Source organism: Triturus cristatus, chromosome 3_2 (genome assembly GCF_964204655.1).
Source record: "Triturus cristatus chromosome 3_2, aTriCri1.1, whole genome shotgun sequence".
NCBI classification, from domain to species: Eukaryota; Metazoa; Chordata; class Amphibia; order Caudata; family Salamandridae; genus Triturus; species Triturus cristatus.
Genome location: NC_140584.1, coordinates 627,266,136 through 627,278,256, shown reverse-complemented (window position 1 = coordinate 627,278,256; position 12,121 = coordinate 627,266,136). Strand labels below are relative to the sequence as shown.

The following is a 12,121-nucleotide window of genomic DNA, read 5'->3' as shown; positions in this document are numbered from 1 at the left end:
ACCATCTGGGTCGGGAACTTTCAGTGCTATGTATCTAGATGATATAGCTGTATGCAGTTCCTCCTGGGGGGAGCACCTGGACCACCCGAAGGAAGTGCTTCACGCCTTGCAGCAGGCAGGCCTGACTATCAAGGCGAGGAAATGCTAGGTAGGGCAGGGTTCAGTGGTGTACTTGGGTCACCTTGTAGGTGGAGGCCATATACTACCTCTCCATCCCAACATCTAGACCATCCTTGATTGGGAGGCTCCTAAAACCCAGGCACAGTTCAGGGCATTTCTTGACCTGACTGGGTACTACCAGAGGTTTGTAGAGAACTATGTGACCATTGTGGCTTCCCTGACAGAGCTTACCTCAAAGAAGTAGCCCAAGTAGGTAATCTGGACCCCAGAGGCTATGTGTTCTGCACCAGTTCTACTGGCCCCTTACTACACTAAGGAGTTTGTGGTGCAGACAGATTCTTTAGAGTAAGTGATTGGGTCAGTACTGGCACAAGTAAACAAAGAGGGCCAGGATCAACCTGTTTTCTTCATTAGCAAGTGACTACTCCTCGGAGAGCAAAGATGGAGTTTCATTGAGAGGGAGGTCTTTGCTGTGGTCTGGTTCCTGAAGAAGCTGAGACCATACCCGTTTGGTGCTCACTTCCTAGTGCAAACTGACCACAGACCTCTCAGATGGTTTATGCAGATGAGGTGGGAACCAAAAATTGTTGAGGTGGTCCATTTCCCTACAGGGGATGCACCTTACAGTGGAACACAGACATCGGACTGCCCATGACAATGCAGATGTACTTTTGAGATTTTTGTGCACTTAGATGATGAGGTGTAGGTTAGTTACCAATCACCTTTTGTCTCGGGAAAAGGGGAGCCGTAGAAAAGTCATACTTTTTTGCCCTTATCACCCTCATTTTTTGACTGATGATGGTGGTTAGTATGAAAATGCCTTGGGCTCTTCTAACCAGGCCCTGGGGAAGTGCTCTGTCCTTAAAAGGTAGATGATAATTTGTATAACTCTAATGGCCAAGACAACATACCTGTAAGTCCCTAGTGTATGGTAGGGCATGTAGGTTTAGAGACTCCAGTGGACTTAACGTACTTAAGTATGCACTGCTGTGGTGGCTGCTGTAATTTTAAAGCCTGTCCTGCCATGCAGACTGGTTTTAAAAACAACTATGATTACATTCGACTTTGGAATTAACAGTACTTCCAAAGTCCAAAACTACCTTTTTAGTACATATAAGTAACCCCTAAGGTCTGCCCTAGTTGCCCCAAGGGTAGGGTGCATTGTTATAAAAAAGCAGGGACAATATAAAAGATGTGTGTAAAGCCCTGGTAGGGAAAAACAGCCAAAGTCGTTTTACCCCATTGTAGTGCTGCTAGTGCCACAGGCTAACATGAGAAGGCTTTATTAGACTTAAATAAAGTCGAACTTTTGATTGGAGTTAGCTAGCAGTTTGATTCAAAGTATCAAAATAATGGTTACCAGTAGAAGCCTCTTCTGATAGGCCATCCTTTCACAGCCTGAGCCAAGCTGATACCTGAGTAAGTGTGAAGAGGCCTGGGGCTGAAACAAGACAGCCATTTGGTGGAAGGAGATCTGCTTCCTTGAAAAGCCAGTGAGAGGAAGGGAGCTGGGGAGATAGGTAGGATTTCAAAGGGAGGAGAACAGATGTCTCAGGACCCAGACCAGCCCCCACTTCCTTGATCCCAGCCGGTTGGGAGCCCCCTAATTAGATTAGGACAGGGGCTGGAAGGAGCTTGTAGTGAATTGTTCATCATTACTTTAGGTTGGATACACAGACACACACTCCAAGAAGAGCATCACTCCATTTAGATTTTTTGATAACAGTGCATTCTGGGTGAAAAATATGGCACGCTTCAAAGGAAGTGGTCACAGCAGAGGGAGAAAGCTTTACAGACCCTCCATTTTGCCATTTGCAAAAATGTTGCGAAATCGCCAGTTTTGTAAAAAGCCAGTGATTTTTACAAAACCGCCCGTGAAATTTGGAGCATGCAATCATTTTTTTGTTGTTCACAAGGCTGACAAAGGATTGTGAAAACATAACAGATATTTTTGCCTCTTAATTCCCAATTTTTTTTAAACGAGCACCGACCACCTCTTGTGGCCATCTTATAATGTCCATGATATTAGTAGGTTTTGTTCATGTGATAATGTTTCATCATGAAGTACAATGCACTTTAATATCATAGGACTGCACTTAAAACAACAGCTGCCACCTTTGAAACTGTTACTATCAGATCACTATTTTAGGAACTGCAAACTGTGTTTTTGTATCCACATATGTTACCAAATGTAACTGTCATTTTATCAGTATAGTTTTGTTTTGATAGCAGAAGTATTTTAATAATGCAGAAATAAATAGAAGTGTGTTATTTAGGAAACACTGGAATATTTTTTTTTACAGATAGTGTATGTAAAATTATTCCAACAGATATGTTGTGTGTGGTGTATTGAGGTATCTCATACCCATCCTGGGATTTGATTGAGAGCTGAGAGACATCTGGGGGTGAGGGTTACTGGTCAGGTAGAGGGTTTTGCATTATATTTGTGCAGTTGTAAGTTTACATTTTGCCTGATGCCAAGAAGTGAGTGAAGAGCAAGCAATGCTTTGTATAGCAGGTGTCCCAGCTTCCAGGAGTGTGGTGTATAGTATGAGATGTACTAGGGGTCACCAGTGTATGATGTGTGATGCATGAGGTTAGCACGTGTGTGATATGTGGGTGTGTTAGGGAGAAATACGACACCCTCCCATGAGGTTAGGATTGGAGCAGTGCTTCCGTAGAGCTGCGGAAACTCTAAACAAGCCTATTTCAAAGTGGAATACTCTGCTAAAACAGGTTCCACGGATTTAAGGCTGAAAAAGAATGATTATGAGTAAAATAAAGTCCCACAATATTGCTGCAAAATTTATTTTTGTGCCACAAAATTTGCTCACCCAATATCCTGGGGGGGGGGTCTGACTTAACCCCTATTTGTTGGCGTATCCCCATCTTTGCCAGCTCATAATGGAGGATAAATATGGCAGAGCTGCAGGAGCTCCTCAAATCACTGCTTTAAATATCTGAAGAAGACTGCCCAGCTGGACCCTTGGACTACACCACGGAAGGCTTGTACTCAGAAGGACTGCACCTGCTGTAATCTTAAGGCTCCACAAAAAGGACTGTGCCTGATTCAAATGAAAAGGAGTGGACTCCCTGAGTAGCAACAGCTAGAAACGTGCTGGGAGAAGCCACCTTCAGCCGCCAAAGAGAGGACTACTTAAGCTGACCAGGTATAACTGGAGTTTTCTGGACTGCCCCGGTTCATTGTGGGAGACTGAGTCTCAAACCTCAAGAGGCAAACTTCAGCTTCCAAAACCTTTGGCTGGTGCTGCCGGACACTTTTCAATACAGAGGAAACAACCAAGAAGAAGTTCAAAAAATGTGAGAACTTTCTACAAAATTTTGTTTAAAAGCTCCAGAAGAAGACTAGCTCGACGTTGAGAGTCAAGCCACTGTCTTCGACTTGAGAACTGCCCTGATCTCGCTGGTTTGTCCCTCTAAAGCTCCAGAGCTCCTCGCCATCGACGCCGAGGACAAAGATTTCCAGAGACTCACTGAGGCATCGTGCTGCAGTAGGCTGCTGTAGTCAAAGCGAACTCTGGATCCGAGAACCAGAGGGCTCGACATTGAAAGAAAAGATCCAAGAAAAAGACTAAGTCCTAAGGTAAAATCATGACCGGAACCTAGTACTCAGTCTATCCGACCCACACTCCATTCTGGTCGGCCTAAAACCTTGACTTTGTCCCAGTCCAGCACAACCATATAGTGACGAGTGGTGCTAGAATGCACATTTTTTTAATTTAAACTTTAAAAATTCTTATCTCCGGTTCCCTACACTGGACTTTTGTAATTTTAGTTTCAGTTTATAGATACAAATATTCTCTATTTTTATAAATTGGTCTTGTATTTTTTTATTGTGCTGTGTCTTTTACTTATTTACTGTTTTGGTGATAATAAATGCTTCACACATACCTGTCTCCTAAGTTAAGCCTGACTGCTCGTTGCCAAGCTCCCATGGGTTGAGCAAGGATTCATTTATTGAGACTTGACTGGACCTTATTAGGCCCGGCCTGGGTGCCGCCTAGCAGCTGAGAACTCTAAGACTTGGGAGGCCTAGTGACTCATAGGAAGGGGGCTATAATAAGGCTGGTGAGAAGAATAGGACAGAGCGGTGCGGCCTCAAAAATCAGCCTTCAGAGGTGTAGGCCTGGTCCATCACGTCAAAAGCCGGTGGCTCTGGGCCGGTGCACATTACCAGACTGGGAAGGCCTCAAAGAGAAAAACCAGAGACAGTAAGGTGAGGAGAGGAGAGGAGAGAGAGTCCCAGTGGGAAGGAACCTGCCTAATAGACTTCATAGTTGTGGGCCCAAAGACAACAACTAGGAAGGGACTTGACCTGGGATGGGGCCCATTTGTCTAGAAATCTTAAGACCTGTGTTGTCGATACTCACAGGGGAAGTTCCCTATTAAGATCTGAAGAGAGGAGAAGCATCCACAGGGGTGTGGCTACAAACACTGGCCTAAGAACGGCCGACATTTTGGCTTGGCACAAAGGATTAATAAACTTGGAGAGGATGGTGCCCTTTGCCTTCCCATCTCTCTTTCTCTTTCAAAGTAGCAGTGACTAGGAGAGAGCCAGTGATAGGTTGGCAGTGAGGCACGGGGTCCATGGAGATGGGGTATACCTGGACCAGAGGTAGAGATAACATGGCAAGAAAAAAAGACCCATGCAAGCTAAAGTTCAAGACCCAGAGGCTACATAATAAATAGTGCCCACAGATCGCTTCCATAAACCGATCTTGCATCCCACTCCAGGATGGGGAAGGATAATGTCCACCCAAAATAACATAGCAAGCTAGACAGATATGCTAAATGGAGAGCCAAGAGAGTAGACACAGTCTGGCAGAAAACACCAGGAGTGGTGCTTCGTTAGAGGAGACACATACTTCGATACAACAGCAAATAATGCATTGATCCTTCAGGCCATTAAGGACACATACTCAATGCTAGAAATTCGAATAATAGAGGTTAGCATTGATGTGACACTCCTAATACAAGAGATACATGATGAGGTGGACAGAGTCAACGAGGTTGAACAAAGGGTGTCTGATGTAGAACAACCTACACACAGACACAGTTTTCCCTTTAACGCCTAACAATGGCTACTAGCTGGCTTTAAGACTGGATAGAAGATGTGGAAGGCTGCTCCTGACAGAACAACCTTTGCATACCTGGAATACAAGAAGGGAGGGAAGGTAACCAACCACAAAGATTCCTCAAGAAATAGCTGCTTACTCTGCTAAAACCACAAAATGTTTCAGAAACATGATCTGGGGCATGTGCTCATCCAATCATTGTCAAGTTCCTCAATTACAGTGATAGGCACGCTATCCTCAGAATGGCCAGAGAGCATAAAAAGGCTGCCTCTGAGGGCTCATGGATAATTTTTTTCCCAGAATTCTCAAAAGCGATACTGGAAAAAAAGCTTTCCTTTGAGGATGTCAAAACAAATATTAGGGCAATGAATATTTAAGACATGGTCTTTTCTCCAAGCTCAGATAAAGTTGATCTACAACTCATAAACCATATTCTTCGATACAGTGGAAGGATTGGGTAAGCTGCAACTTTCATTTTGATAAAATCAACTCACCCACAAAGGAATTTAAAGACTATTCAAGCCACCCAGGATGCAACTCGTCTAGAAAATTATCATCATGGATCTCCTTACAGCAGTGGAGAAGATGGAGAGGCAGGGGATTCAGAGGTGTGGCAAAGTAGCATACAGAAGATAGAAACCGAATAAGAAAAGTCTCAAGGAGAAAGAGACAAACTCTAATCCGTTGTGATATCTTGTTGAAAGGACTTGAGACTGAGAGGGGTCTTGAGGACAATGAGGTGGCACGGTGCAAGATACAAAACATAACATAAAGGGACTGTTTTGATAAATAGTAGAAAGATGTAAGTAGGGGCAGGAGTGACAGACCTTTCCAGGGTTGGGGAAGTGGGTACTTTTGAACCTGCATAAAGGAGGGAGGATATGTTGGGTAACAAAGTTGAGTTGAAAAGTTGGTTTGTATAACAGATCACATAGACGGACACAAAAGTAGTGGGTTCTTAAGTGGGGGATAGTAGTGAGAAGCCATTGATGAGTGATAAACCTGAAATGGAAGAAGTAATGATCCTATCATGCATCATCAATGGCCTGGCTAATAAAATCAAAAGAGGGGCAGTGGCATAATTTATCAGTAGGCTGTATGAATATGCACGACCCAGGCTTCAAAGGTGGTCTCGAAAAGAATGGGCCTTCTACTCCTAGACATAGACAACACAATGCCATAGTAGACCTTAACAATGTTCTAGTTAGAGAATCCGACAAGAGAACATTTAATCCTAGGACTCCACACACACCCACTAGCTTAGTGCAGTTCAAACATGCACTGATTCTAGCTGACACCTGGAGAATTAAGAACCCCTCAGAGAGACCATTTTCATTTTATTCGGGGCCCATAAGACATTCTCATGCTTTAAATACATATTCATGCCAACGGAGGAGATTACAGCAATACAAAAGGCCGAATTCTTGGGCAGAGGCATCACTGACCATTCTCCTATAAAGATTGTATTGGAGAGTGGGAGAACACAAGAAGCCCACATGCAGACTAGACGCTTTGGATTGGAAATACAAACAAAAAGTCTGGAAATGCAGGGTGAACTACATGTTATGCTTACATAAAACAAAGGCCCCGTTGATTCCTTTTCAACATGTAGGGAGGCATTTAAAGTTGTTATTAGCACAAAGCCGGATCGCACAAAACAATACATGCAAGGCAAGACAAGTTGTAGCCCTAAAAGGAGAGCTCCAGGTATACGAAGCATTATAGAGACAGGATCACAAGCTACGTTGCAAAATCATACAAGAAAATGGCAAGTTAGCCAAGACAGACTTGGCTAAAGAGCAGGCATTTGCGCAATACTACTAGGCGCTCTGTGCTGAAAGAAGAGTTGCTACAGAGGGTGACATAGCGGACTTCCTGAGTGAGCTGGTCATACCAATCTTAAATGATGAAGGCAGGGCAACCTTGGAGAAGGACTTCTCTCCAGTGTCTTTGGAAACCCTGCAGCAAATGCAAACTGTTAAGATACCGTGATACAACTGATTCTCAGTAGAAATGTACAAGAAGTTGTCTCCCATACTGGAAACCCACATTTTAAATACACTTAAAGAAGCCGGGGCAAAGGGGGCAGTGGCTCCACACTTAAGACATGAGATAATTGTAGTAATACACAAAAATGTAAGCCTAGAAACGAGTGTTCTTCCTAGAGGCCCATTTCACTCTTCAACACCGGAATCAAGATCTTGGTCAAAACTTGGCGATGTGTCTTGTGAAAGTTACTAATTCCCTCATACACATAGGTCAAACAGCGTTTATGCTGAGAAGGGCGACAAGAGTGAACCTTAATTTACTCAACTGGTTAGACAAAATAAGAAACATACAAGATCCGCTGGCAATCATATCACTTGATGCTGAAAAGGCGTTTGATTCTATTGATCGGTCATACTTACTTGAGACTCTGCAAGTAGATAGCATTACTCTATGATGTGCCAATAACGATGGTAAAGCTGAATCTTGTACTCACAGACATGTTTAAATTACAGAAAGTTATCTGACTAGGCTGCCTGCTTTCACTCTTGCTTTTTGTCTTCTGTATAATGCCTCCCTCATGCTGGGTTAAGGTAAGATCAGACAGGCTTTTATCATTATTACAATTCCTAAACTAAAGTATGTTCTGAAGAATATGCCTTTCATTATTCCAGACTACTACTTTGAAAGGATTGGTGAAACAGTGCATACATTTGTGTGTGGTGCAGTTACACCTAGGAGAGCATTACAACAACTGTCAGTAAATAATGGGGGTATTGCATTCCAAAATATCGGAGCGTACTGGTTGGCCACAGAACTCCAGACTGTGAATGAGTGGGGGTTTAAGACAAGTCACAAAGCAGCAATGTGGATGGAGAGATTCAAAATGGAAACCCATGCATATAGCCATTCTGTTTATAGTAGGAATAACAAAAGGATGTTGCTGGAGTTTACTCGGGAATGCCTTAACTCTTGGGACAGAACTGTAAAATATTTAGGCTTGCAAGGAAAAGTAACAGAAGAGACGCCATTGTGTAAGGCAATAGCGCTAAAAGAAGTGCAGAAATTGAGAGGCTTCCAAAAGTTGCACGTTAATAGGCATTTCTAGAATAGGACATGTGGTTTACCTAGAAGGGTTAAAAATGTTTAGAAAACTACAGCAACCGTATGGAATGATGCATACCCAGTTATATAAGTATCTGCAGCTTTACAAACCCCTGGGGCCAGAGGATATCAACTAGGGAGAAGTGCTAGACAGTAGCTTGTGGAAGAGATACCCCCCAAAGTGGTCTTGCAAATAAACTGAACCATAGTCAATAACAAGCCAGATACCCTATCTAAACTGCAGGAGACTAGAGAAAGAGATGTGGAGCCCACGGAAGACATGGATATACCCTATAGAAACAGTAACCTTGACACCTTTGGGTATTAGTGCACTCTATAAATTGTACCCTACCTGATCCTAATGAAATGCAGATTGAGGTTCATCCAGCTACAAATCCTAGATGGAACACTTTATAATAGAAGAGACCTTATAAAATGGTAGTGCTCAGACTCCCACATTCTATAATGTAATTCGGCTGAGGGTTCCAACATACGGTCTAGGAAGGCCTCCTTATTAGCAGGTATTGAAGAACTATCATCCGGGAGTTGGAAGAGATACTAGAAGCATACATACCATGTACACCACACTGTACCATATGAAGTGGACTTCCCACCATCCAAAGTAATGTTCTTTGAATTGGGCTTTATAGTAGGCAAGAGAGACATTGCTAGAATGCGGGGAAGGTAGCAAGCCACCAAACAATTATGGTTAATAGGCATTAATATATACATGGAAGCAGAAAGAGTGGTGAATGAAGAGAGGGGATGTCCAAGGAAATTTGAAAAAGTGTGTGGTGGCTGGAGAATGCATATGGACTTGCACAAGAGAACAGGTCAACATTAAACAGTATCTTATCATACGTTATTTGTAAAGTGCTGCTTATCACCTGCGAAGGCATCCAGTACCTCTGGTGTACAGGCGCAATCCACAGAGGGTACTAATATAAGCGAAATAGTAGCAGCTAAGAAGTGGTAGGCTTCTGAGAAGTTTAGGGGCTAAAGTGGGGAAGAGAATTGTTTTAAATGTCTTTTCTTGTAGGGGGGTAACATTGGTCAAATGCTTATCCTTTTAAGTTGGACAAAAGAATGAATAAAGTACTTTAAAAGTCTTAATTTTTTAACTTTGAACTTGTTGCCTTCAGATCAATGCAAATATCTGCAACGAGCATTATTAAGTCACTGAGCTACCTCGCCAGCATGTCTTTTTCAATTGACTATAAATTATCAACAGCTTTCCTGCAATCTGCTATCATTTGTCCACTATGCTATTTCAGTTTGCTACATCTTGTCCAGGGATCCAGCCATCTAGTGCCAAGATACTACAGGCCTACATGTGGTCCTCTGCTAGGGCGCTTGCAAGCTTTTTGCTAGTGCTATTATAGCCTAAGAAGCCCGCCATTAAAGGCCTGCTCCAGTGTTAAAGGCCCGAGCTGTAGGCGAAGGCCTTTAACAAGGGAGCGGGCCTTTAATGGCCGGTAAATCCCACTACGGAGGGCTCCAAGGCTATTAGAACATTATGCCCCTAGAAGGCAGATTCTTCTAATTTGTAAAACAAAGGCCTTACGGAACCCGAGTGGGGTTGAAATCCCTTCGGGCTCTATGAGGCTTTTGTTAAAAATTGAATCGTTGATGCTCCTGGCTTCTACCAGCCATTAGAAGCCCGGAGCACTCCATTGTTTTCAATGGAGCACTCAACATTCCAATGTTCTAATACAAGATATACCACAGCACTGTAATTGGATTTGTACATACCAGTATGTACCCACTGGCAATCACAATTTGGGGAGCACAGTGGGTTCCAAGCGCCGTGGGCCTTGCTGAATTGTAATCTACCAAGAATGTTGGTTGACCCACTGTAGTTGGGGGGAGGAGGGGGAGGCAAACAGATTAGAAAGGAGAAACAAGGAGGAGTTGGATCCAAGTCCACCAGAGCGCTAGCTTCAGGGCCCAACCTGTTCACTGCTCTGACATCAGAGCAGTGAATTTTGAATTCAGGTCAGCAACAGATTGCAAGATTGAGACTAAATGGTTAAATAATAAAACAATAGTGGAACAGGAGCACAAATTAAGGTATTTGGAAAAGTAAAACAAAGATTACATAGAGCGAGGATGATGAAAGGAAAGGGTAGGGAAAAAACAATGAAGAGGGATGGTGCTAGGACGACAATGGAAGATGAGGTGTGCTAAGGCAGGTAGATTGTTAGATGGTGTGGAGGGGAAACAAATGTGTTGTGTTTCAGAGAACTGCATGCACGATGGGCTTTGAGGAAAAAGACTCATTTAAGTCCCTTAAGAAGTAGAATATGCTGAGCTTGGTACACACATGCTGCTCGCTTCATAACAGTCTTAGCACAAGCACAAGTTGGGCAATGACACTTTTTTCACATTTTTATCTTTGGAGACACTAAATAATGCAGGATCTTCCTCTAATGTGAATACTATTCCCGCTTGTGTAAACAGCCAGTTTGCTCTGAAGTATTTTGGAAAGTTCTCTGTGGTGAGTGAAGAAACGCCTTGTCGAATTTATCTCTTTTGCCCCTTACCTCATCTAGGGTAGTCTGGCTAACAGAGAAGTGTTGGATGTTGAACGCTGCCTTGTTGGTTTCCAGGAGGTCGAAAATGTTGGCCACTCCTCCTGCGAAGACAGGCACATGGTACTCAAGCATGGTCAAGTGATGATCCTGCGAAGAGAAAGAGTTGCAGTCAGTGTTTTAATGACTGCCTTACCAGACAGATCTCATTTGTGTATGAATATACCCGAAGCCCAGGTCTAACCTGGTGCGGCAGCATCAGGGATCGGGCTATACGGAGCCTACTGCACCAGCTGCTTCACTCACAAGTTGCTGACACCGATTCTAGATGTCATATACTGACTAGCCCATGGTGGGGCCATTTTCTTTGCTTCCATTAGGGCCTATGTCAAACTCGCTAAGTCACTACTATTAAAAACATGCTACTAGGAGCCTTCGGTTTCCATTGGCTCTGGCAGAGAAGAGTCGCCCAACTGCTTTAAAGCAGTGCAGAGGAAAAAGAAAATGATAACGAAAAGTGCTATTATCATTTCCTTTTTCCGTTCCTAGGTGCGGGGAGGGGCGGGGCTGGCCAGAGCAGGGGCCAAGGGAGGAATGGTTTGCCCTCTCAAAGTGCATATGAATGTTTGACCAGCCGTCTTGGGCCGGCCAAAAATTCATGCGCACTTTGCATGTTCCCCACTAGGCTGGATTACACAGCCTGGTGGGAAAATGCACAGGCTCCCTGTACCAGTCTGAGCACTGAACCACGGAGCTCAGACCAATCACAGTGCTGCAATGCATCATTGTGATTGGCTCAGGGGAACCAATTACAATGCTGCATTGAAGCATTGTCATTTGCTTAGGGAGCCAGTGTGCTTCCCCTGCGACGAGGAGAGTCTTGCAGAGAGGCGGCGACTGGCGGCGTGAACAACAGGCGTGTTTTTTATATTTTTTGTCTATTTTTTTATTTTGTACAGCCACCGTTCCCTACCAGCCGCCTCTGCAGGTCTCACCTGCTTGGCCTGGCCTGCAAGTTCTGCCGTTCATTGCTGAAGACTGGTGTTTGGATGGCGTTCATATGAAGGCCAGGGCCAGGACTCCTTGTTGAGTTGTTTCATAATAACCTGTGTCAAAGTCAACTGACTTGAAAGCAGCATTTTATAGCCTAAGCAGCAGCCTTTCGAATCCTGTGTTAAGTCCCTCTGCTCCCAAATCACAAAGAACATATGTGTTTTGACTACTGTGAAAGTGCAAAACCACCCTTTTTGGAACCTCTGGAATTTTCAAAGGTTGCTTTTGCCC

The 12,121-nt window shown here is 43.7% G+C and overlaps 1 protein-coding gene across 1 annotated transcript in view; it reads right to left on the bottom strand.

The window, feature by feature from the left end:
- LOC146857855 (uncharacterized) overlaps window positions 1–12,121 on the bottom strand; it is a 651,000-nt gene that overhangs the window by 5,706 nt on the left and 633,173 nt on the right. Inside the window, exon 56 of the mRNA XM_085648551.1 lies at window positions 10,850–10,987. Coding sequence (XP_085504677.1) covers window positions 10,850–10,987 — 138 coding nt within the window. The remainder of the gene's footprint in view (window positions 1–10,849; window positions 10,988–12,121) is intronic.